At 38.2% G+C, this 27,457-nt stretch overlaps 1 protein-coding gene across 1 annotated transcript in view; it reads left to right on the top strand.

Moving 5' to 3' along the window:
- Positions 1-27,457, top strand: part of CACNA1D (calcium voltage-gated channel subunit alpha1 D) — a 164,218-nt gene that overhangs the window by 126,700 nt on the left and 10,061 nt on the right. The window contains exons 32-42 of the mRNA XM_056501221.1: positions 4,761-4,799; positions 5,217-5,345; positions 6,075-6,140; positions 6,537-6,628; positions 7,787-7,946; positions 9,126-9,253; positions 9,365-9,461; positions 10,564-10,666; positions 11,738-11,839; positions 16,595-16,725; positions 26,191-26,307. Of these exons, the coding sequence (XP_056357196.1) occupies positions 4,761-4,799; positions 5,217-5,345; positions 6,075-6,140; positions 6,537-6,628; positions 7,787-7,946; positions 9,126-9,253; positions 9,365-9,461; positions 10,564-10,666; positions 11,738-11,839; positions 16,595-16,725; positions 26,191-26,307 (1,164 nt within the window). The remainder of the gene's footprint in view (positions 1-4,760; positions 4,800-5,216; positions 5,346-6,074; positions 6,141-6,536; positions 6,629-7,786; positions 7,947-9,125; positions 9,254-9,364; positions 9,462-10,563; positions 10,667-11,737; positions 11,840-16,594; positions 16,726-26,190; positions 26,308-27,457) is intronic.

The raw sequence follows: 27,457 nt of genomic DNA, 5'->3' as shown, positions 1-27,457 counted from the left end.
TAGAATTAAGGTTTTGGTGATAGTAATTTGTGTTTTGGAATATTGCTGATGTATTTTTTAAAGTTTTGCAAACATTTCTCTTTAGGTGTAAGGGTAGGTCAGAAAAACAATGTTCTCATACAGCTTGGCCTTCATTAATGTGAAGTCTTAGTGCAATTATATACTCTACAAGTATATAATGTTGCAATATCTAATTTGGAGCCAGAAATAAATTTCTGAGCTGCTTTCATCTAAGATGAAACATCTAGGTGTTAAAGATGAAATAATTTATTTACTTTTTTGTATAACAGCATATTTATTAGTTATCATATAATACCAACCTATTAATTGTGAATTGTGGAAATACATCTTTTACAGGGGAAGAGGTACTTACAAAAAAATCTTTTCAGGGGTTTCTCACATTGACTTAAAATTTTAATTAGTTCATGTTTATGGGCATTTGGTTCATGTTGAACAGGGAATATAAAGAGCACTGATAAGACTGAAGAAAATTTCTTGCTCACATCTGAATTACAGTAACTATTCTCAGAACAAGTCATGTGTGTTTGTGCACATGGACTCACAGCACATTTCTGGAGATATTTTGGCAACCTGAACGTTTTGCTATATATGTTATTGTCATCATATGTGTTGTCATTCAGATGCTTCCTCCTTTAATTATGGTGATGAGGACATTATCATCATGTGTCATTTGTTCTGACATGCTCTTGGACCCTTTGGCACAATATGTAAAAAAGAAGCTTTTTACCAACACCATTCACTAACATCACTGTTTTTCACCATGTTTATTTTTGTTTAAGCACAGAGTTTGCTTCCAATGCACGATCCAATCTGTTTCACACCATTCACAGTTTTGACACTGAAGTTCTTTTTAGTCAGGATGCTTATTTTGAACATTTGTTGCAAACATTTGTGTAACAAGGAGTTCCTGTTTAGGAAATGTGCTAAATTTTTCTTCAGCAGCAGTAGTACTTGACCAAAATTGGTAGCAGGTTGCAAACATTTTAGTCAGTGAGTCAGAAATTTAGGTTGGCCATTGGTTATATTTTTTTGAGGATTGGGATTGTTTGAGGAAGAAAACTGTTCTGTTGCACTTCAATTAAGTAAGAAGGAAAAAATAATATATTACTGCCTATTTGAAGTATTTAAGGATTGGCTCAAAATTCCATGGTTGTGAAGTGCTTTGCTGGCCTGGGCTCTGGGAGTAGCTGGTCCATGGCTGACAGAACAAGGAACAGTGAGGGCAGTGTCTGTGCTCATTGCCCTCCTTGCAGTGTCTGTCAGCCAAGCAGGGGAAGCAGAAGCTGCCCTTTAATTCCAGCTGTGACCATTACCAGACTTCTAGCAGACAGAAGCACACCTGTCCTCTTAGGAATCACACAGTCCCAGTTTTTGGGGGACAAAAAAAATCCTAATAATGACCAGCCAGTCCCAAAGCATTTGGGACCAAGTAGCATTGGAATGATTGATGGAAAATGAGGGGAAAGAGGAGGATGGAGGTAGATTGTCTGACCACAGGTGATATTTTTATTTGCCTTTTTGTCAACAGATCTCATTCCTCTGCTCAGCCTGTGCCCCTCAGTCTCAAGTCTGTTCTAATGCTTCCCTACAAAATGTACAAAATCAAAATGTACAACCTTGTTACAAGTGTATGTGCACTGGTGCTGCAAATAAGGCTGTGTGCCTGAGGAGTGTCTGGTTTTCCTTATCTCTGGGAAGCAAATGCTCTGTTTTTGTCAGTCTGTCTGTTACTGTTGCTGAAGATTGTCTTATCTTTATCTCAGTTTCCCAGATCTGAGCATTGCTTCATGCTGGCTGGACACATAACCATTAACTAACTTTGTCTCCCAGATGAGCATTTCCTTTAAAAATAAGTATGAATAATGTTTTCTTTTGTGGTATATCACTACAGTAGCTTCATTAAAATTGGTATTATTAAAATAAACTAAGCCACTATATTATCACCGGGAAAGAAATTAGATACACTTTAAAATGTCAAATCCAAATCACTTGCCCAGTGATGAATATTTTCACTTCAGTAGGAAAAACTCCTCTTATATCAGGAGTTCATGTTCATACATTGTTCCTAGCATTTATCTCCACCTTTGCATTATTGTACAATTTGCTTTCTGTGAACAGAGTGTTTTTATTTTTCATTACTGGCCTGCACTTCCCAGTGTCCATAATTTGTGATCTCTTGCACATGACATCCTAACACTCCCCAGCAGCATCAGATCAGCCATCAGAAACAGGCAACCAGGATTTCTGAGTCCAAAGGTGCTGAGAAAGAGGGATTTGTGAGGGGAGTGTGCATTGGGCAGTCCTGGGCACACACCACAGTGCAAACACAAATACCTTCAGTCACCTCCTGACTAAAATTAAAATGAGGGATCATCATTCCAGAGCAGCTCCAGTAGAACCAATCACATAGTTTGGGTAATCTGACCTCTGCATTTTTAAAAGTGAGAATTAAGTAATTACCAAGAGAGTTATGTGAAGAAAATGTTGTTTTTACTGACTTTTGAGAACTTTTTTTCACAACCAATTCATAATGCAAGCTCATTAATTTTTCATTTGGAAAAGTGATTAAATGAAAATATGGAGGACCAAAGTATCCTTTTTCTGATATTAACTATCCCATTATATTTTGTCACACTAATACTGATGCCAACTTATTTGGGGCCCCATCCTGCTCCCATAAAACACAGTGGGAATAATTCCCAGATGCCAACCCTGAAATTTCACTTCACTTTTTTTAGTGTCAATTTGTGATGATGCTGTAATTTAGTCTGATCTCTAGCTGTCAAATCCTATCAGTTTTTGATCATATAAAACACCAAAGCAAATTAAGTAATTTGCTCACTATTTAAGAGAATATCGAGCTCAACCTAAGTCAGTCACCAGAGATTAATATGGCATTTTAGACTTCATCTGCAGAAGGGGTAATTAAACCTTTTTTCTTTAAAGCTTCAGATTAAAAGGATTTTTTTTTCTGTGCAGTGTGGGTCTGTGTGCACTGGTTCAGGTTTGGGATTGATTTAGGTAGGCAGCTTTGCAAGATTGCTTCCATGATCTGTGATATTTTGACATTTATGGTGTTTGTGATAATGAATTTTTCCTTAATTATGTTTTGATTATTTTATTTCAAATTGTTGAAATATACAGGGAATTTCTAATGAAACAGTTGTCTTCTTTTAGCAGCAGATTTTCTATCAATTTTATATAAATTCTTAGAAACTTTAGATGTTACAGTTTTACAAATACTCTGCTTGCTTAAGTTTAACAAGGAGATCTGGGTTTTGTTTAATTTAATGCATAAATTTAATAATAATCCCTTATACAGTTAAAAACCTCGTTGTTTCAGAATATATTGATATCCTGGCAGGGCAGTAATGTATCCATATGTAGTTGCACATAGTTATTTTTATCTCATTTTCCCCTAGTGATGCCTTTATATTAAATATGTTTTGAAAAAAAGTCGTAGAGAACACAATTAGTATTTTAATAATGATCTGATTTTTGAAAAGTACTACCTCTTTTTGCTTCTTTCCCATTATATGTTTGCATAATATATTTTCAACAGTATCAGCTCCTTTCTTTCCCTTCCTTCTCCTCAAGTTTTATCTTGGGTACCAGCAGGATGTGAGATTTGAGTAGGTGAAGTGTGGCTGGTGCATCCTCAGCATCCTGGGAGCAGCTCTGGGGGGTTCCTGTTCTTTGCTGCCCTGTGTGACAGGAGCTGTTGAAAGATGCCCCTTTAAATGAGGATATTTTAGGCAAGAGGGTGAGACCCATCCCTGGGGTCTAACATCCAGAATCCCATTTTTTTCTTGTGCTATAAATGTTTTTAAAGACACTCCAATTTTGGAAGAAGCTGCTGCAAGTTTGTCAGTGCACAAGCAAGCACAGAACTCTGGTCCTTTAAGCTTTGCTGCCTGCTCTGCAAAGTGCATCCCCATTTAGGAGCTCAGGGAAGTTTCTTCAAAAATCAGAGAATAAAAGGAGAAAAGTGAGATTTTCCTCCCATCACACAGTTTGTGAACAAGAAGTTGTGTGTGTCTCTCTGCTTCCTGTAGCTCCTGAGGGCTGAACAGATTTGTTCCAAAAGGATCAGTCAAACCCTTTTCCATGCCTGATGCTGTTAGCTCAGGTGTGGTGAGAGAGTTCAGCCCTCCTGTGTGCACTGCTGGGGCAGGGCAGCCTCCCTGCTTTGTCCTCGAGCACTGCAACACCCAGCACCCATCAAAATAATTCACTTTGCTGTAAGGGAGCTCCTGGGGTGATGGAAAACACAATTCCTTCACTATGGTTAGATCCCAGTGATGGAGAAATTAATCTTAAGAAAAGGGAGAGCAGAAAAGGACCTTGAAAGGCTGGTTTGGTCCCAAAGCTTTTCTCTTGAGTTTTAGCTGGTCTTCCTGCTATGGTTTCATACAACCTGGCTGACTTTTTTTCAGCCCACATAGGAGCTGATGTTTTATTTTGTATTTACTTTCCATTGAATCTTTTAAACATGTTTTATACCAGGAGATTTCATTGTGAGTCAGCCAAAGCTGTTTAAGCATGAGTTAGCCAACATGAAATGATAAGAGGATGGTTTAATAAGGAACTTAATGTTTTCTTCAGGAAGTCTATTGAGTTGCAAGATGTTAATTTACATTTAGAAATTAAAAATGTTTTTTAATTTTGCTTATGGTTAAGCTAACTTTTAAAAAATATTTTATTTGATTTTAATATTTAATGTTCTTAATTTCTTAAAGCCAAAGCCAACTGAAACAGTCACAACTGATGAGTCTGGGGTAAGATCAGTAAAGTGACCCCAGTGGTTTTACCTATACTTGAGTTTATTCTTTTTGCCATGTCTTTTTTCCACCAAGTTTTTCTGTATTTTTCATTCCTGTCTGACTGCAAAGGTGTTATGCAGTGGTTTGCTTTCATTGTCAGTGTTCTATTGGAGTCTATTACAAACAAACCCAATATGATCCTATTAACAAAGCAGAAAACTTGGAAATGCATGTGGTGTGTGAAGCATTTCTACAGGTCCTGTGTTTTCAGCATGTAACTTTTCCTTTCATATCATGGTTACCAAGGTGAGCAGGCCCTCGAGACACATTTCCAAATCTTACCTCTTCCACCTTTGCATTTTATGTTGTTTTTCTGGAAGTGTGGCACGTTTGAGTGTGTGTGTGGTTTGACTTCTCCGTGCTGCTCTCCAGAACTCCGAGGACAGCGCTCGGATCTCCATCACCTTCTTCCGCCTCTTCCGTGTCATGAGGCTGGTGAAGCTGCTCAGCAGGGGGGAAGGAATCAGGACATTGCTCTGGACATTTATCAAGTCATTTCAGGTGAGCACATTTCATTTAAATTTGCTTTATAGTTACAACCATTTATGCACCAAATTTTATGAAGCAATACCCTGTAGAATGCAAAAATATATTTTTAAGTTAATGTTATCAATAATTGCATGTTTAAATATAATTGCATATTAATTCTAAAATTAATTTCACCAATTACTTCTGTGAATCTGAGGGTCACTTTTTGTCATTTAGTATTAACTGTTACTGTGAAGTTTCTATGATACTTCCAGAAAAAATATTTGGGATATTTAAAATATATGGAATGGGTTTGACATACACAGATCTCATGCTTCCAGACATTTTTATTAGATGACTAGGAAAGAATTTCAGACATATTTTACGTAAAACCAATTTCATAAGTAAAATAGGTACTTGAATCATTGCTCCTGAAAACTGAATGTCAAGTCAATGATACTCTGTAACTGTACAGAATGAAGTATCTTTGTGTTGTCAGGACCAGTAATGAAAATAAAATTAAAAACGCTAAAGATGATCCTTCCCTCTGGATTGCAGGCAGAAGTATTTTAAAGTTCAATAAAGCTGGTATTCACTGCATGCAGCAAAGTATTAAGAGTGACAGTTAATAACATTTTAAGCACTTGCATGGGAAGAAAAACCTTGGAAAAGTCAGTGTTGAACAGAGAGATTACTTTTGCAAATGGAAATGGAAATGATGGTGTGAGATTATTAAAAGACAATGCACCTGTCTCTTTCTAGGCTCTGCCTTATGTTGCCCTTCTGATAGCCATGCTGTTCTTCATCTATGCTGTCATTGGAATGCAGGTAATTAGAGAATTTTTTTTAGCACTAATCAGCAGTACAGATTTGAGTCTGAGACTTGTTTCTTAAGTTGCTTATTGAAACATTCCTTTGATAGTGGTGTTATGTGTAAGGCAGAGCTTTAAAAGTAATGGAAAAAATCTTTATTTGGCTCTGATTTTCTTGATCAGGACATTCTAAAAGACACAAGAGAAGAACTTGATGTGCTGTTTTTTTTTCTCTTTCCTTGTATATGTGATATATGTACTGCACTTATATGACCATCATGAAAAATCTAAAGTGTAATGAAAGTGTTTTTGTGAAATTTCATGCATCCTGAAGGAAGCTTAGATTGCAAGGCCTACAGCCTCTGACAGCACAGGTCACTGGAACAAGAGTCAAAATTCTGGTTTATTGTAGGTATTTGGAAAAGTGGCCATGAGGGACAACAATCAAATAAACAGAAACAACAATTTTCAGACTTTCCCCCAAGCTGTGCTTCTTCTCTTCAGGTGAGTAAACCTTAATTCTCACTCAGTGCATCCCATTTCACTGATCTATGAAAAGCACCTCCTGTTTGTGGCTGTGTGCTGAGCAGGGCTCTAATGAGATGGTTCAGACCTAAACTCATCACAGCTCCTGTGAAACTCCTCCTTTGGGCAGCAATTGGCTTCAGGCAGTGCCCAAACCTTTTCAGCCCAGATACCAACCTGTCTGAGCACTGGGAAAGCTGCAAAAGACTCTGTCCTTACTGATATTTAGAAGTGCAACTTGTGTGATAATTTGAAGAAATAAAAAATTATTGCAAACATAAAGAATTAAACAGTTCTTTACCTTTACTGAAGGGGTTGTAACTTGGAGAAGGGAAATACCAGATGATCCATAGGAAAAACTTCCTGTTGGTGAAGGTGACTAAATCTTCATAGTGGGGCAGGAGGGATTATGGGATTTCCATCACTGGAGAATTTAAGAAGAAGGCAAATGTTTGCCAGGAGTGCTTTAAAATGTCCTGGAACAAGGAGAGAATTACACAGGACAGGGATGCCTCTGAAGGTGATAGCCTTGGGTGGTCTCTTGCTAAGATTCTGTAATTCAGTGCATTGTTATTCACCTGCTGGAAAAACTGGCAGGACATTCCTTATCTGGCCCAAGGCATCATCCACTGAGATCTAAGTCACTTTATGCCTTTGACAATAAACACAGCTAAAGATGTCATAATTGTCTTTAAAAAATTTGAAATTGTGGGACTGTACACAGGCTTTATGCAACTGTGAAAATATGCAATAGCAGAAATTAGAGACAGGCCACAGAGGAAAGTTCATCTTTTACAAATATGTACTTGAAATTTTATGACATTGCTTTTGTACACAGTAACTCCACTGCAATAAGTATTTAACTTGTAAATCACAGTTTGGGGTTACAGTTTTTGCATGCAAGCCTTAGTGCATTTAGTTTACCTTATAAAATGTGTCTGCAATGTCAGGTGCTTGTCAGTTCTAAAACTTGCTCTGCACTTTTCTTTAATTAATTTCTGCTCTGAAATGTTCATAGTCTGAATTCACATTCATGCTTGCACAGCTTCCAGCATTTTCTCAGAATGCAACAAATGAACACATTTCTAATCCACCTTGATCAGCCAATGCTGAATTTGTCTTTGTGGTGTTACAAAGGTGTGCAACTGGAGAAGCCTGGCAGGAAATCATGCTGGCATGTTTGCCTGGGAAGCGCTGCGATCCAGAGTCTGATTATAACCCTGGGGAAGAGTACACATGTGGAAGCAACTTTGCCATCATTTATTTTATCAGTTTTTACATGCTCTGTGCATTTTTGGTGAGTTTAACTTGTGCTTATTAACAGCAATGAGTTTTCACATTTTGCCTTTCTTCTGAACAAAGAGTAGTGAGTTGAGAGAATGACTGAAAATCTCATATCCAAGGTATTTTGGCTATGTTATGTTTTCCCATATAGTGTCTTAAATCCTGTATTTTCTACCAATTTTTTTACAGTGAGAGTGGTCAAACACTGGCACAGGTTGCCCTGTGGGTGGTAGATGACCCCCATCCCTGGGAATATCCCAAGTTAGGTTGGACAGAGCTCTGAGCAGCCTGAGGGTGTCCTTGATTATTGCAGGGAATTGGTGTAGGTGACCTTTAGAGGTCCTTACCAACCCAAACTATTCTATGATTCTAAATTCCCATGTGTGAGGTTTTCTTCTGACTGCACACGAGTACAGGGTGGTTGGCTGCTCATTTGAAAGCTGAGTTAGCAGTGTATTCATAGCTGTTATTTCATGCATTTCTCAGTGGTACCATTAAATATTCATTAATAACAGAGCTGCAATTCCCATGGCTGAGTAGTAAAGCTGTTTGTTTTGTTTAAACTTAGCAGAATTTGGATTTGTGTCTCTACAAGTGTCCTCACATGTGGCACATGAGAAGTGAACAATAGCCTTCCACCCTAATCTGTGGCAGAAATGGATTATTTGCTCTGAAATAATTATTCAAACATGCTTTTCCTCATTGCAGGTGTCTGATATAAGCTGACTGACTTGTTCTATTCACAGTAATTGTTTCCTTGCAAAAGGAGTGGTCCAACAAAATTCTGTGAACTGATGTAAACACATGTTCTGTTGTTCTGTATCACCTTCTGTGTTAACAAAATGTACTGTCATGAAATTGAATCCCATTCCTGAGATGCACACTCTGTCATAATGTGTGTATTGGATCCATTCTGCAGTTTGATGTAGTGAGATCTGGTAAATCAAGGAAGAGAAACAAAACTGTGTTGTAGCCTATATAAAAAAAATTGAGTACCCTAAAAAAAACCCCATGTTCTTGTCATGTCATTATTTGATAGACTTCCAGTTAGTTAAATGCAAGTATTTTCAGTGGTATTTGATCATATTTGTCAAAAGCTATTGATTTACTTGAGTTGTTTAGCTACTACATATTGAATTGATAAAAATTCAAAATAATCAAGGAAGATTGTTCTGATTTTTGTTTTTTTTAGATTATAAATTTATTTGTGGCTGTCATTATGGATAATTTTGATTATTTGACACGTGACTGGTCTATTCTGGGCCCCCATCATCTGGATGAATTCAAAAGAATATGGTCAGAATATGACCCTGAAGCAAAGTAAGTTAGATCATTTCTCTGATATAATTTATTTGGTAAAAAACAGTGCAAGCAGAAGAGGGTGTATTTTTTGGGAGTGGATGTTTGTTAACTGGTGTGTGTTGGTTCTAGGGGAAGGATAAAGCACCTTGATGTGGTGACATTGCTGAGAAGGATTCAGCCACCACTTGGTTTTGGCAAGTTGTGCCCTCACCGAGTGGCCTGCAAGGTGGGTTTCACCTGGTTTTGTGTGACTGCAAGATGATAAGCCAGGCTGGAGTGAATAACAGTGTGTAACAGCAAATGAGAAGACAGAAAATTAATGAGAATTTTAAATATTAAAGAGTCTCTTAGGCAAAATGTGTAATTTTAATGAGGATTAATGACATTTTAATATAGAAGTTGAAAAGCAATGCAAAGGAGCTCAATGGTTGTTGCATTTTTTGATGACTTCAGAATTACAGATATTGAAATTTTGCCAATTTCATTAGGAATAAGATCAAACCTGTTAATTGAAGGATTGTTACAACAGTACTGTCCTTTGGATTACTTGTAAATCTGTTTTATAAATAGGTAAATTGACATGTAAACCTCTGGGCTGGAATTCAATGTCACAAGGCATACTCAAAGCAAACCTCTATCCATCTGTATGCTAGCATCAATTATTCACTGAGTAATGCTTTTAAACTAGAATAGAAGAAAATCCAAGTCAGACATTAGGAAAAGCTTTTGCTAGATGAAACTGCTTTTGGCAGGCAGGGGCACAGCACTGCTGCTCTAGGAGGAGAGCTCTGCTGCAGGGATGGACTGGCCCAAAGAGAAGAGCCCCTTTCACAGCAGTTCAGTGTAGCTGGCACAAGAGACTCATAACATCAATGAAATTACCTGAGGAATGGATGGGCTGAGACAATTCAGACCTGGGGCTCTGGTTCTTCATGGAGCATGAGAACCCCTGGAACTGCAGCTGGAGTGCTTGCCCTCAAATAGCTGCTTTTGTCCTTTTTGCTGGCACAGTGTGACTCAGTCAAAAACTGGGCTTCAGTGTTTGAAATCTAGCTCATTAAATAGCTCAAGAAATCTTCTGTACAGTTTTAACTTGTGTATAACCATACATGTGATTAATATCAAAAAGAAGCAATATTGTTCTTAATTACTACATATTATATACAGCTGGGATGGAAAACTCAACTTTTTTGTGAAGAATTTACATAATTTATATTCCTCTCAGTAATGCTGTTCTTTGAATATACCAGCTTTTCAAAAATTAATGTTGCAGGATTTCTTTTCAAAGAAAGCAGCATGAAAATTTGTTTTCCTTTTCTCATTTTCAGAGGTTAGTAGCCATGAATATGCCACTAAACAGTGATGGGACCGTCATGTTCAATGCTACTTTATTTGCTTTGGTTAGGACTGCTCTAAAGATAAAAACAGAAGGTAAGGTTCTTCACTGCAAAGCCTTTACTTGTTAGAAAGCACAATGAGGAAAAGTTACCCTTTATTTCTTTTGTTGGATGTGAGTAGGGCTGCCCTGGTCTCACTGGATCTGGTTTGGTTTTGGTTCATGGATTGGATTCACTGTTGCTAGGAATGATTTGCTAGAAAATGACAGGAAAGGAATAGTGGGGCTCAGAGCCCAAGATACCTCAGAAATTATTCTGTTTTCATCTGGTCAGAGAAAAATGTGCAGCACTGGCATAGCAGGAATTCTACTGCAAGAAATGAATTAATTTCTCTTCCTGCCCAAACAAGGTGCTCCTTCCTCACTACCTTTTAACTCAGTGCCTTGGATCCCACAGTGCTGCAACTGCAACTTTTGCACACTTGAAAGCAACATTTCCAGTCTGGTAGAGGCTAGTTCTGACTGGGTTGAATAGATTTATCTCATTTACATTAAAGAGGGAAAGGTTTTTAAAGATAGTAGGATGTTTCAAAGATATTTTTATTTTTACACATTTTTCAATTTTTTTTTTTTTTTACTATCTTTTTACTGCTTTTGGTTCTGTTTCTTCAACTGTTCTCAGGAGAATTTGGGTTCCACTGGCAATAACAAAGTTAGATTAAGGCCCCCTCAGACATTGCTGTGTGAGCAATGCAAGAGATGAAAAACTGCTCAGTACTCAGTTGTTTGAACTTTCAAGCCTGTACCACTGAGTAATTACTGTGATTAAGTAAATAAAGGCTCAGCTTTGTTCAAGGAAGAAGTGGCTTGCAAAGAAAAGGTCATCACTTTTTGGACAATTTAAGCAGGAATGAGAGAATGAGGATGAGGTCTGGAAATCACCTTTGACCTCTGCAGTGCTCCAGAGCTGGATTTGAGAGCACCAGGAATTTGCTGCCTTATGCCCTTTTTTCTCTTTGGTTGTGGCATTGTCTGCTACATCACATAGCACAGGTTTGCTTCAAAGGATCTCCACCACAGTCAGCTAATTAATATCCAAAGGATCATTCACTGCAGCTGGTTGAACCATAATTGCCATCCTCTGTTTTGCCATTTCCTTGCCACAGGTAACCTGGAACAAGCCAATGAAGAATTGAGAGCAGTCATTAAAAAAATATGGAAGAAAACGAGCATGAAATTACTTGACCAAGTGGTTCCTCCTGCTGGCGGTCAGTCTGATAAACTCTGCCACGTGCTGTTCTCTGTGCATGCTGCTCTTTCTAGAGTGTCAGGAGCCAAAGGAATAAAACTGCTACATTTTGCAATCATAATGTTATTTAAGGACAGCAAACAATAGCAAAATAAATGTTGAGACAATTATATCCTGTTGCAATAGACAATACGTAGAAGACTGATAAGTGAAATTTGGATCAAAACTAGAGAGAGAGGGAAATGTTATGCTTATTTTCTTGTTTGGAAAAAATACCTTATTAGACCTAAATATACTCTTGATTTCAAATAATTCAGCAAAATAAACTAGCTTGATTTCAATGCATTGAGCAAAACACCATGTTTTGTACTATGCTACATTATAGCTTATTTGCTTGTATATGTTGAATATTTCTGGACAAAAAAATTGCCAGCTTAAATTTTTTTTTTTTTTTTTGCTAAATTAATAAAGCAAAAAGCTAAATTATCTGTTTCACTCTAATCCAGAGCCTTTCCACAGATGATGGAAGTGGTTCAGATTTATGCCTATAAGACTGAGATATGAATGTGACCCATTTAAAGAAATATCTGAATTCTAATGACACTGAACATTTGTGAGAACTACAAGGCACATTTATGAAATGTTCTTACGTGCTATAAAATGACATGTCAATATCTTTCTTTGTAAATATATATATATATCCTGATATATATATTTGGCCTTTTTCAATATATACATTTTTAGTAACATGCTGTAGTGTAGGTTTAGGTTGACTGTTTTTTACTTGCTTTTTCAAGTTTTAAAGGTGCAGGATCAGTCTCACTGTCACTCATGCCCAGGGTATATTTACCCAGACATCCAGTCCTCAGACCCATTGTAATCCCCTGGTGTTTCCTGTAGTTTATTGTACCTTCACAGCATTATGGCAGCTCAGACTCCAGCCCCTGGCCTGGAAGAGGATGCTCAGTGCCAGGAGGAGGATGCTCAGTGCCAGGAGGAGGAGCACTGCCTGCACTGCTCTTGGCATCACCCAGTGCCAGGAGAAGCCACTTGCTGTTGGTGGGGTGGCTGCTGGATAATAGTGGGGATGAAGCCAAAAATCTGGCTAAACTGACTCTCCAAAGGGAAACTGATACTGCACTTTTAAACCAACTTTTGTGTTCTACTCTGTTGTTTTTAGCCTTACACCTAAGTGCTTGCATGGCATAGATGAATCGCTTTGTTATTGTTGTAACTTTGTGCTTGAGCTTTTTCTGCAGCCTCTGTTCCTTTCAACTATGAGTCTTTCCGAATATTCTGAAGCAATTCTGTTTTAGGGTGGTGGCATGGAATTAGTGTTGCCTCTTGCCAACTTGATTCCCCTACATTTTTATTGAAATGGAGACTCATGCTTCAGAATAGCGAGCTCTGCCTGCCTAAATCAATCTGACAAGGAACCTGTACAGATTACATTCCTGGAACTAATCTCACCTAGTAATTCACTCTTAACTGTAGCTTCATTTCATTGCTGAGTATAAGCTGTGTATTTATTTTCAGCTGTACTAAAATTCATTGCTAATGTTTATTCTGCAAATGTAGCTCTTCAGTGTAGCTGGAAGGCTGAAAACCTGGATGTGATCAATTGGTAGCAAGTAGGATGGCTTTGGCAATCCAGTATAAATGGGGATGTGTTGGGAAGTCCTGCAGATTTATGAATTTTTGGTGCCAGTTTACTTTGTTCCTCTGTGGACCTTGCTATGATTTACCTGAAATTTGAAAATATTTTAAACCACCTAGAAAAAAAGAGTAATACAGCTATTTTACATTCATATGCCATAAGAGTGTAAAATAGCTTAGTGTACAGTAGAAATTAGTTTTGATGTTTAATATTCAATGGAAAATTGTCTATGAAATAACACCAGTGACAGCTGATAATAACAATTTCCCAAGAGATGGAAAATTCTCTTAAATATAAATCAACAAAGTATTCAAATTCAATATGTTAAAATCACTTGCACTTAAAATTATTGAGGTGCAGTTTATAGTAGTTTTCTCCAGTATTGCTTGTGCTGATTTTACTGAATGCTGTGTCATGGCTATGTCTCCATAGTCACTTATTTAAGAGTGGATGAAGGTAATCCATACAGCAGGGGTTTTTCCCCCCCCCCTTGGATTATAAATAGATGCACTAGAGATAAACAATTAATTCTTGGTGCTGATTAAATAACTTATTATAACTCAGAGAGACTGTTAACAGTTAGCAACACATTTTCAGTACAGAAAGGTGAAACTGCTTTGCAAAAACATAGAATGTCAGTCAGATGTCTGAGATAGAGAGCAAGAGAAATAAAACTTACCAAGGACTCACTTATATTCTCTAAACTTCCCAGTCTCCACCTGCAAATCCATTTAATCCTGGCTAGTACCTTTTGCCTCTTCCAAGAGCTCCCTTTTGAAATGATTCCTATTGCCATCACTAGCTGTAATTAGTGATTTGTCTGTTCTGTGATCAGTTATGCTTAGCTGCCTTCCTCTACCTGTGCATATCTGGCTATGTGTGTGTTACTCAGAGAACAGAGTCGAGGCTGGCTCCCCCTGGCCAGGCATCAGTCCCTGTGTGCTGTGTCTGCAGCGTGCCTGGCTGTGCCTGTGACACAGCACCCTGGGGACAGACAGGCTGGCACACACAGTCCAGCTAACTGGCAGTGTGTTTGTCTGGTGTGCTTATGAAAAACTGGTGCATGCACAGAGTGATCAACGAGGAACCTCCATTTCTGCATCCTGGTGCCTCACAGGTGGTGTCATCTCAGGCACAGTCAGTGGTGGTGCAGTGTCACAGACCTGCTCTGGGTGCCACCTGGAGCAGTGTTTGTTCTGTCACTTCTGTGTGCTTGCTCTTTCTGGGAGCCATTTGCTAACTCACTTCCTTCAAAGTTCTGTTCAAATACTTGAGATGAAATAGTATGAAGGATGGGGAAAGGCTTATCTGGGGAGTTAAACCAGAGCTGTGCTGCAGATCTAGGAAAGGCAAGTTTACATTACCTGCAGTGTAAGAGGACTCATCCTAATACAATGCACCATCAGTCTCCTGAGGAGCTGCAAAGGAAGATTACAGCTGAACATCAAAGCAAATGTTCACAAAAAGTTTATTAGTGAAATTCATGGAGTCAATTAAAAACTTTTTATTGCTGAGATGGAATCCATAGGCTGGAAAGCTATTCTTGTGAGCTGTTCCTGATATTTCCTGATATTTCCTCCTGCTAGTTCCTCCTTTCCAAGCAGGAACTGGGGGGCTCTGACCCTTGGGGAGCTGTCAGAGTTTGGCAGAGCAGGCTCTTTACTATGCTATTTCCTGCAACAGACTGGTCTCCCAACCAGTATCTCTTGAAGCAATTGTTATAACTATTTTTGTTTCAATATATTTAAAGACAAACTGCTGAGAGAAGACATTCTGAGTGCATTTTCACTGTAGTTAAAGCCTGTTTCACTTTTTCACATCCATACAGCCCATTTCAGACATTATGATCAGAGGAGCTGATTTTGCATGGTATAGGTTTCATTTTGAGATAAATTTTATTAGAGAGGTAAAAATGGATTTAAAAAGTATTGTCCATGGAATGGATTCCCCACCCTCTTTGATGAGAGCAAGTAACTAAAAGAAGAAAGTAAATTTAAATTAGAAAAAACAGTCACTGCAGGTAAAAACAGTACTACATATACTGTCCTTAGTGAGATACATTTGCACATATTATTGATAAGATACATGGACATTCTCTTTTAATCAAATTTAATCAAAAAGTCCATAATTTCTAACAGAGGTGTGTTAAAATATGTCTGGGCTTGTTAGATTTTCATGCTCAGTCAAGTCATGACTGGACAGAATAACAGTTGATGCCTAAACCACACCAGATCCTCTTTATGTGCAGCAGGAGCCAGAAATCCTGTGGCAAAAATCTACCTCTGGATACAGAAAAACATGGGGAGATTGAACAGTACAGCAGGAAGGGAAATGGAACTTCATGGCAGATAACTCTAGAGGAAATAAGTGTGGACAACAAAAGCAATGTTTTTGAATAGAAAACAATTTCTGGTTTTCTGGCAAGCATTAGTCACTGAGAGATCGAACTTGCCCAGCTGAATGGACTCACAAACAGCCCCATTCACTCTTAACCTGCTGAGAACCAGGTAATTTTGGAGTCCTCAAGGCACCTGCCTCTGGAAACTTTCAAATTTGGATTTTGTTCACATCAGTGACTCTGTAAAAATGTTACATTTTACTGCCCTGGCTGTTTGCCTATTGTTTGAGTTGTACTAAATTCACTGATGGAAGTTATTTTATTCCTTTCAGCATTATAGGACTGACACAATACATAAGCAATACAATAAGCAAATTGGGTTCAGCTGTGACAAAAAAAAGGCAGAGCCACTCTTATGAACATCAGTTTATTTGAGACATAGTATATTTTATTTTATCTATTTACTCCAAGTAACTAAATCCAGTACTTCAGCTTCTATGTGTGTAAAAACTTGTTTGTGGTTTTGGTAGAAACTTATTTAGCAGATCACGAGTCTTGGCATTTTATTTTCCCTTTTATTAGGATGAGTTCACTTAACTGACTGAACCAAACCTGCTTGCTGAAACATTGCTTTTGAGCCCCTTACAGGCTCCATTGCTGTAAGCTGGAAAAGCATAGTACCTGTTGCACCCATCATTTCCCCCCACATCAGATGTGAGTGTACAGGCTATGGATAAATGTGCTGACTTGGGAGAGATCTGTCTGGTCTGTTCATTTAGATGATGAGGTAACCGTGGGGAAGTTCTATGCCACCTTCCTGATACAGGACTACTTTAGGAAATTCAAGAAACGCAAAGAACAAGGACTGGTGGGGAAATATCCTGCGAAGAACACCACAGTTGCTCTGCAGGTGATTTTTTTATGTTTTTAACTAACCATTTTGTGAGCTCACTTGAAATAGCAGGTAGATGAATATTGATGATTGTGCAATGCTGCCAGGATTTTATTTAGCTGGGACACTTTTGGCCCTTATTCATCAGAAAAGTAAAAGCTAATCCTGCTATTCTGGCTGTAACAAGGTAAGTGCAAAAACTTATTCTCTATGGATTACTCAAACAGCAATAGTTATGAAATTTCTTAGCAAGTCTAGCAGATAAATCACAGTCTAAAGTTGCTGATTGGATATTGGATAAATAAAGCTATGAGCTATCATTTATGTTCTTTGTTTTGTTTTAACTGTTCAACTTCTTGTCTACCTAAAATGTACAAGCCAATTCTCAGGGAACTTCCTACTGTGCATTGTCTCATAGTAAAGAGGTTTTTATACAGTTTCATTTTTCTTAATTCTCATTTTTCTCTTTCTTTTCCACTTATGATATGGTGAAGTATCTTCCTATTTTATTATTTGCCAATTCTGAATTTTGCATCCATTGATTTCTTTAATAGGAAGTAGTTACATACTGCATTAATGTCACACATTTCTGTCTATCTCTTAAAACAAGCTATCACATGGAAGCCAGGACAATAGATTTGGCCTTCTGTCTCTCAACAGGCCTGCAGCAAGCAGTCCATAGAGTACATGTGATCTAAAGAGCAAATTCTGACAACTTCTTTCCACTGGTACCTTTGTAGAATGAACTTTGAAACAGGCAAATGGAAAGCTGTTCTCAAATAATTCCAGGCATCATACACTGCACTATTTTTATTGGATTGGGACTTTGTGAATTTCAATTAATGATTAGCAGTTTGCTACAAACTATAAATATATTTGTTTCTGATGCCAAAATTTAGGAATATGTTTTGAAAATCACTTTCTAGGAGAGAACTGTGTTAACTTGATTCAGATACTGTTTGTTAAAACGCTGTTGGTTTGTACTTCAGTTTAGCAAAATGAACTTTGCTGTGCTAAGTGGATAATTTCTTTCATTGCCATCTCCTAAGAATGTCTCTGCTGGCAGCTCTGGCTCCCATCATGTTCCAAATCAGCACAAGCACAAGAGATGCAACAAGCAGTGAAAGATTCACCACAATCCTTGCTGTGTATTTGTGCCCACTTGGCTTGCCAGGGCTGCATGGACTGTATTTGTGTACACAAAAGAAGAGAAAATTATTGGTAATGGAACTGATAAAAAGGCTATAAACAATTGAGAGGGCAGTGAAGGATGTTGGATTTTTAGGAAGGACTTTTCAGACTTTGCTGTAGAAGTATTTGAGCATAAGGAGGTCAAAGTTGGGTTTGAGCCTCAGTATTGCAGGTTTCTGCTTGTGTTTTTGAAGTTGCACATAACAATGTAGAGAGAACCACTGAGTTCTCAAATGTGAATATGCTCTCTTGTTTATTATCAGACTCTGCTTCCTGTTCAATGACAGAGGGCAAGAAAAATTGAAGGACTCAGCTCTTCCTCTCTCCTTAGGCAAATATTTTTCAACTAAAAAAAATGGCCATGAATCTCTACTAGAAATCTGCAAAGGCCTATGGGATTTGAGGCATGGAACTATTTTTCTGATTAAAACAATGCTCCTATGGTATAAAAATGAGCCAGGCCAGAAAATGGGAAGGTTATTCTTTCTTTTTCCCCATCTTCCTCTTTTCTGCTTTTGTCTTTCTTACAAATCAGTAGGAACTAAATTTGATTGACCAAACAAAAATGGAAATACTGTTTCAAAGAGACCTGAAACCAGAATATAAATGAATATAATTTTTAACTGGAAGATACAGCATGTCAAATTCAAAGTTGTAATGCTGTGTTTGTTCAAATAATTAATTGTATTAGGATGCAGCTTTAAAACAGGGCTGGATATCTTGCTGAAAGAGATGTTCTACTTCAACAAGGAATTGATTTTTTGGGATCAATGACCCTGAGAATAGTCCTGTGGGATGTGTTATAGGGAGTTTAGTACAAATGATCACAGAGAATATTTTTGGCTTACAATGTATAAAAATTGGGTGTCTCCATTTTCAGCTTCTTTGTTCCAGGCTTTGTCCAAAGCTTAAATGCTTGTAAAACTTCAAAGTTTTCAAAAGCCTTTGCTCTTATCAACCATTTTTAGCAGCATAATTTATGGGCATATGATCCAGCTTCTCTCTCAACTACAGGATTTTTTTTAGATGATCCATGAAATTCTTGTAACTATGAAAATATTATTTCAGTTCTTGAAGAGCTGCAAAATCCTTAAGCAAGCCAGCAGATAAAAGTAACATCACCTGTTCCAATTTGTGCTAAAAGTCATATGAGCCATAAATGCTCTTGTACTTTTGCTGATACCTGTGACTTTCTCTTGGGATGAATGAACTGGTTAATTAGTGAACACAGTTCCTAAGGATCTAATAAACCCTACAGTTCCTGCATTACCTAGCCTGGCTTTCCTTATCTCCTATCTCTTGCAAGAGAGGAAAAAAACAACCTACTATCAAGATTTACAGTCCCTTCCTAACCTTTATAATCCTGCTAATTCTTGCAGTTGGCCATGTCACACTTTCCTGCCTTCAGGGAGTAAACAGCTCCTCTGAGACAGAATCCTGTGTGTTTTAATTTAAAGGATAAGTGTTGGGCAAAAAAAAAAAAAAAAAAACAACAAAAAGGGTGTTACCTTTTTCCCTGTTCTATGAAACTGAAACAACCTTTTAATAAACAGATAATTTCTTTGCCCTCTTTTATTCCTCTTGCTCAGGAGTCTGGGTTTTTTACAGTGATTTCATTCAGTACTTTTGAAGATACTGAAGGGAAACCCTGGCTTAAGGCCCTGTTTTTCCAAGGGAATTACACCTTTTTTTTTTAAAACTAGTCCTTTAGTTATAACCTAGGGTATTAAATTGGATGCCTTGCTTTTAACTAAAACTTTTAAAAGCATGTACTTCTTATGCTGGTGTCTCTGATAGAATCACTTAGAAAAGTGATGAGGAATAATTTAAGAACTTTTACATGCAAGACAAAAAGGTTTTTAGAACTGCAAAAAAAATCTCCACAATATTACAACTAGAGTTCAAAGTCATAAAAAGTCATGTTTTCAGCAAGAAAAGCACTTCCAGAAAAAGTGTAGTATGAAAGACAGGGAGCCATCCATGCTCTTTAGTTAGCTGAAGAGAATTGATAACACAGAGTAAAACTCTGTGAGCTCACAAAGTCCAGTGAGGCTTTCTGGTGGCCTACAGTAGTTGTTTTAATAAGTTCTGCTTCACCAGGTGTGGAATAAATCTTCCCTTGGAAGCCACATTATCTAGGTAAAGATCCAGTCTGTGGACCCAGGAAGGCAGACTGAACCAGGAGCATGTGTAAAAACACTTCTTAAAAAATGTTACCTTCAGAGAGACACACAGAGCATTTAATGTCAGGGTGAATGAACACTAGAATATACAGAATAGGGGTTTTTTGGTCATTAAGACTTACATTTTAACACATGAAACTGAAACTTGCATCCTTTGCAAGTTTTGTTTGGTTGTATGAACCCAAAACTCGTGAATTGTGTCACAAGAATGTCCCTGGCAGCCCCCTCGTGTTTAGGGGCCAGAACCTCCACCCATCTCCAGTAAAGGAAGCAGCTGACACTGGATTTGAGATGTGTCTGCTGCAGAAGAAGAAACAATGGGGATTTGGGTTGAGTTGGAAAATTAGAGCAGAGCTCCCTGCAAAACTAGATTTGCTTTGTGCAGAGCATGCAGTAGGGAGAAATTCCTCTTCTTACTCACAGTAACTTCATTGAGGGTGATTTTTATTCTGCAGAGCTCAGCTTTTCCTCAAGGGTGTAGCATTTGCTGTTAGCCTAACCCAGGCTGCTGTTTGGGTACGTGTCAGAGAGGAGGCAGCAGCCTGGAAGTGGAGAGGGAATGATTATCTGCTCATGCTGTTAAGCCAAGGAAGCCTTTCTACCCTAGAGATGCAAATTTCTCTCACTCAGAAAAGGACACTTCACATGACAACCAGCAGCAGTTTGTTTAAATGAGGCTCTTGTCACCAAAACCATCTCCAGAGCTGCAGTTCCAACATCCCTTGGAACCCCACAGTTTGTGTTCTGCAGACCCAGGGGAAGTCACACCCTGGTGAAGGCAAGGGAACAGGAGGCTCTGAAGTGATGGGTGACCAGTTGGAGGCAGCTGTTTATGCCATTTTTTGTGGTGTTGCACATGCTCTGCGGGCACCAACAAGAAGAGTTTCCACTGCCTTCCTTGTGCTTGACCAATACTTTTGCAGTGACAACAAATATATTTTCTGGGTCAGAAAGAGATGTCTCTGTGTAATGATGGAAACTTGTATTGAGCAAAACAGTGGTCACATTGCTGTAAAATAGATGTTAAGTGAAGCATGAACAATTTAAATTACTTTTATCTAGCACATAGAGGGAATTAACTAATTCTACACTATTTTTCCTATGGAAAACACTTACTGTAAACTATGTAACACATCTATATTTTATATTTATTTTAAAAGTTAAAGCATTTTTTTTTCACATCCCAGGTACATAAAAACACTGATTTATTGACCTGAGCCTGATTTTGGAAACATGTTTCAGATCAAACTAATTATGCTTTTTTCTCTCTGCAAATGTATTAACCCTGCAGTAAACAGTAATAGAAAAAGGAAAAAGCCAAACCCTCTGGTAGGCATCAGCTGAGGGGTTAATTTGTCGCTCAGGTTCCATTTAATTGTGCTCCCATGTTCATGTGGTGCTCACAGAAGGGCTCAGCTCTGGCTGGCTGGGAGCTCAGAGCTTTTGTGCAGCTGCAGCTCAGCACTGGGAGCAGGGCTCTGCCAGGATGGAGAACTCTGGGCAATCAAGGCTTGACTACTATGTCTCTTATGTCCACTGCTATAGTGTAGGTTATTCAGCTGTTTTTCTGCATGCTTATTTCTTTTTAAAGTAGCTTTGTCATTGTGTTCTGTTCATATTAGCCTCAGTTTATTTTTGTGTTAAAGTGTCAGTGTAGCTCTGAGGTTTTTTTACTTTTTGTAGTTTTCTTTGCTCTAAAATAAGCAGATAGTAAAAACATTTTCTTTACCTATAAATCTAATGATTTTCAGGAATGTTTTTAGAGTCATAGGCTTCCAGGATTGTGAAGCTCTGAAAACCTAAGCATTTAGAATTAATGTTTGTGCTTTTTTCCAGTTCTAGTGAGTTTATATAGCAATATAGATAAATAAACATAATTGTTCTAAAGTCTGTGAAGCAAAGCTTGCCATTGTATTTGAGTTTTTGGTATTGGTCTAAGGCATCTCAAAAGAGGGGTCACTGGGTATTTTACTGACTGGAAATAGTGTAGGTGACAATGATATTATTTAAATAAGGATATTGTGTTTGTACTCCTTGGACTAAGCTTAACATCTATGTGTAGGTTGGACCATACCTTAAAATGGTTGTAGACTGAGTTTAGGTACAGGGAGAATGATCTTTTTGTAGTTCCAGTATTTATAAGCATTTGTAATTTTTTCTGAAAGTCATGACTGAAGTCTTGCATTTTACACAGATTTCTTAATATAAGGCTTATATTTAAGATGGTGATACTCTTTTATGCATACTGCAGATTTGAGAATTTGACTTAAAATCTCTTTGGCATTTGTTAAAAGCAGTAGTTTCAAAATGTTTACATGTTTAACTTCTAAATGTTTCAATGCTTTGGTGTGAGGTGCCTTTCAAGCCTCTTAAGGCATATCTAAATAACCTGTCTAGGGGTACAGATATTGATCATATGATATCTTTTCTCACTGAGGATGAGGGACTCCTACATTTCTGTTATTTCTGCTTTTGAAAACACATCTGTATCATCTCAATGGTGTGTCAGAGAAAGGGGCATCACTCTCTTGAGATGTTATTTAGGACCCAGCACTGGTGTATCAGTGCCTTGTGCTATCCAGAAAACATTGCAGGTGCTGTTGTGCCTCCAGAGCACAGCTGCACAGAATTACCATGTTCATCTGGAGTCATTCTGGGCATTTATGGGAAAGCCTAATTAAAGACATGCTTGGGTTTCTCATGTAATTATGTTGTTCAGCACTCTGTGTGTCACTGCTTTGCTAAATAACTTTTGGACTGATATGTCTCATCTTTCTCTCACCTACAAGGAAAAAAAATGAAGCAAGGAAGGAATCAAAAATTGAATTTTGGATAAACAATATGTCTGAACAAAGAAATAACTTCTTTTGCAAACTTTTGCTGAAATCTGTAGAACAGAATTAGAGCCACGGTCAAGGACTGTGAGGAAGTAATTCCTCTATAACGCTCAAATTTGACTTTTTTTAGAAGTCATTATAACATTATGCTTCAGGTATGTGGCACATCTTGAATCTCTGTATGTAATAAAATCTTATGAAGTTCTACACAGGGTAATAACCACCTCCTAAGAACTTCAGCAGTCTTAGTGAAAAAGCAACAAGCACACCTCTGGCAAGGGTAGACAATTCACCATCCAGGCTCTCTTTTTTGAAAATACCCATCTGCTCAGCTTTTGTTTTTATCTCTGATTTAAGTGTAGCAGTTTTTAGAACCTCCCAGATAGAGGACATTGGGTGCTCCCATTGCTCTCTTGTGAGTTACATTGTCACTGAAATGTGCAATGTCGTGTAGGGAGTGTGTGTCTGAAGGATTCTTCTCCCCTGCAGACTAAAGAAGGGATGGGGGGAAGGTTGGTTTGATATTTGTGTGTGTGCTCTTTTGTTGAAGAGAACTCAAAGAAGGGATTTTCCTACTGAGATAAAAGTACCAATTCCTGTGTTTTTATGTCAGTCCCACTTTAGTGGTAGCTGACTGATCTAATGAAGAATTATCTTACCAGTTAGAACTCAGCATGAGCATTTGTGGTGCTCCCCATCATAAAAATGTTTCTTAGATTTCTTAGATTGCTGTTGGATTGCAGCAGGTAAAATGAGACAGTAGGTGGGAGTAGTCATTTTAAGAAGAGAGTTCACAAAATTGTTGTAGGTAATTCATTAGGGCAAATAAACTGAGGAATATTTCAATTCTGTAGACTGGTGTTGCTTGAGAGCTTCAATGCTGGCTGTGAGTGAATAAATCTGCTGGGTCTGGTGTAATAAACATTTACCTTTGCATGTGGTGATCCAGGTTTCTTTCTGCCACTGCTGACTGCATAAATGCAAGAGGTCTGTTGCTTGGAAATGAGTATTGCTGGAGAGAGATGAGATGATAAAGGCTGCCTGCTTTCTCTTGAGTAAAGGAGGGGTAATTCACCAAGAAGTAAGCCAGAAGGCAGTTGGAAATGTAATCAAAATTAAATTACTATTCAGCGTGTTGCTGTCAAACACGTGGCTTTTCTCAGCTTCCAGGCGTGTATTCGTGGGGCTTTGTTACAATTTGGCAGATGGGAGGATGAGCTAGTAGTTTTTGTCAGAGTTAAATTTTGTCTGGTGCTGCTGACAGTGCTGTGTTCACAGAAGGGCTCAGCTCAAATGCAGCCTGGGCTAGCTGAAAACTCAGAGTTTTTGTGCAGCTGCAGAGCAGCACACTCAGCCAGAGCTGAGAGATGGGCTCCTTGAGCATGAATAACTCTGGGCAATCAAGACTTTGCTGTGTGTCTTGTGTTCAGTGCTGTAGTGTAGGTGTATTCAGGTATTTTTCTGGGTGCTAATTTCCTTATTTTAGCAATTTTCGAATTGCATTCTGTTCATACTAAGCTCAGTTTATTTTCATGTTAAAGTGCCAGTTGAGTTTTTTTTTTTTTTTTTTTTTCTTTTTAGTTCTCTTTGCTCTGAAGTCAGCAAGTAGTGACTATGAAATGCAAAGGGCTCTTCTAGCTAGTGGGTAAATAACCAAAATATAATAGCAGTCCTCTCGTGTATAAATACTGCCTTTGTCTCTGCTAAATAAATAGAAGCTTCTGGTCTTCCACTTGAATAGCTGTACCTTAAAGTGTTAATTTTGCTTCCCTTCAGCACCTTGTAAGATGATGACATTAGCAACATTGCTGAGGTTTTGACTGTGCAATTAGCATAAGAAGTGGGCGAAAGCACAATGTATTCATGAAATGAGTATTGTATATTAACTCAGTAGTAAATGATTTTTAGAGCCTTGTTCAATTATGGCATAACTCTCAAAGTTCATCCCTGAGGAAGGAAATTGAATTGCCAAATAGATGTAGATAATATGATTAGTCAGGCACCTTTTCCAGGGAGGGAAATACTGGAGTAAGTGAAACCCGAAGTGGAGCCTGTAGTAAATCTCCACCATTAAGGTTCAAAATCCCTTTCCAGGTTCTGATTGCCCACACTGCATAAATGCCATTTTTCTCCCCAGCAAAGCAGCTGTTTCTGTTTTGAGCAGAAGATTTTGAGTGTGCTCCTGGGAATGTTTGGGGTCCTCCAGGGTCTCTCAGCTCCTTCTGCAGCTCTGAAACACACAAAATCCTCTCCACATCCTTGTGCTACCCCAGGGCAAGGAACATGCAAAGTCAGTGTTGTGCTGGGACAGCCCTCACATATCCTTCAAAAATGCTAAAAAAAAAAAATAAATTAGGGTTTTAGATCATAATAAAAAATTTAACAAAGTGCTGTGCAAGATTTTTAGTAGTTTAAGTGTAGTAGTAAAAGGTTAAGCACACACATCTTGCATTTCTTCTGAACCTGAGGAGATAAAAGAAGTTACTGGGGAGAACTGAGATTGTGTTTCTTGCTTTGGACCATAACAGCCAGAGTTAAATCAGGAAAGACCTCTCCTTTTTGAAACTTTTTGAAGTACAAAGCACTGAGCTCTTGGTGTGGGGTATGACATCTCTCCCCTCCCTGATGTGCAGGTCTGTCCTGCACAGTTTCAGCACAATCCCTTTTACTAAATGTTCCTTGTGGTAGCAAACTTGAGAGGAATATGAACTGATGCTGACCCTTTGTGCTGTACCTCAGTGGTTTTCTGCCCTAAACTAAAGCTTTAAACCAAATATCTGCAAATCATATGTGCAGTGCAGATGAACTGGAATTATTTCACTGCTTTCTTTTCCATCTGAGCTCTGCTAAAATTGCTGTTGCTATAGCAAAGATCTCTTTGTGTTTCCTTTGTTGACACAGGCTGCAAACATGTTTTGAACATTAAATATACATCTCATTGAAATGCATTTTATTATAGTTCTTGCTGATTGCTTATACCTTTTAATAAGATTGATTTTTCTTCTATAGGAGTCCATAAACATCAGTGGTGTTTTAGTCAGTATCTACACTGTGATAATAAAGACATGATCACCTCAGTACTACCAGGGTGGTACTGGAATACATAAACCTTTTATTAATAGCAGTAAAGGAACTTACAGCAGGATGCATCCTCTGTGGATGTCAGGATACAAAAACTGTTTATTGTCCTTTAAAAAAAACTTAACACCTGTAATTAAAGAGTGAAAAAGGACTTGCATTCCTAATGTATTATGATATTGTCATTGATTTAGGCAGGACTAAGGACACTTCATGATATTGGCCCAGAAATACGCCGAGCTATATCCTGTGACTTGCAAGATGATGAACCAGAGGAAAACAATCCAGAGGAGGAGGAAGATGTTTATAAAGTAATGTCAGAACACAACCATGTGAATTGTTTTTTGTATAACACGAGAGTAAAGAATGACCTTGTCCTTGAATATGAAATAATATAATAATAGTAATACTTTTAAAACCCTCAAATCAGAAAATATAACTATTTTATAAATAAGTATATTTTATGTATAAATCTATAAAAAATGGTAGTAACAGGACACTTGCATTTCTTCATAAATTTAGGAAACAGTTCCTTCAGGGTGATTCTCCTGCCCCTAAATCTTTCTCATTAATCCTTATTTGCTCTTAAGCAAATCCTATCAAAAGGTGTGAACCTTACCATCTCAGATTTTGATAGTGGCGAGGTTGAGACTGGTTTTAACCTCTGCACAGGTAGATAGGAAGAAGAGAATGAAAGTCTATGCAAGCAAACCACGAAAGAAACTGAGTTGTGTATTTTAAAATGAATGCATGATGTTACATAGAGGTCAACTAAATATAAATGCCATTTCCAACCCCATGAGGGATATCAATAAGAATCAATCAGAAAAAAAAGATTAGGTTTCCTCTTTATACTCTTTAGTCCTAAATGGTGAACATGTAAATTTGGTGTTATAATCAGAGGCAGTCTGCAAACCACTTGTCAGCCAGCAAGAAAACTTGTTTTTTGCCCAAGCATTTCAGAAGAAGCAGGTGTAAAATCATGCTTCTGCAGGAATTACAGCAGAAGCCCCATAGCTGCTACTGTCCTTTGCAAAAAGGAGGATGTGGCACTGGAGACAGTGCCTCAGCTGCCACCAGTAGATGCATTTCTCTGCCAACCATCATTACCTCCTGTCTTCTCTAGATTGAGCTGCAACTCAGACTGCTGTCATCCAGGACCCACACCTGGCTAGACAGGGAGGCTCCCTAACCTGGGTCAGGTGTCCAAGAGAGCTGCATGTCACACTCATGACTTAGCACCTCATCCTCTCCTTCACCATCCATTACACCCCCAGGGCTGACAAACAGAAACTCCTCTTTCTTGAACCTCTGTGAGAAGAAAGAATGGAAGCACTGGAGCTGAATGTTCCCTTCCTGGGATTTGCTTGCAAGCTGTTGCATGGCACTCCATCCTGTCTGAGTGACACCTGCTGCAAACCCATGCTCTGGGACAGCAGGAGAGAACTCCACCAAAGCCTT

Source organism: Oenanthe melanoleuca, chromosome 12, assembly GCF_029582105.1.
Source record: "Oenanthe melanoleuca isolate GR-GAL-2019-014 chromosome 12, OMel1.0, whole genome shotgun sequence".
NCBI classification, from domain to species: domain Eukaryota; kingdom Metazoa; phylum Chordata; class Aves; order Passeriformes; family Muscicapidae; genus Oenanthe; species Oenanthe melanoleuca.
This window is presented reverse-complemented; position numbering and strand designations above follow the sequence as displayed.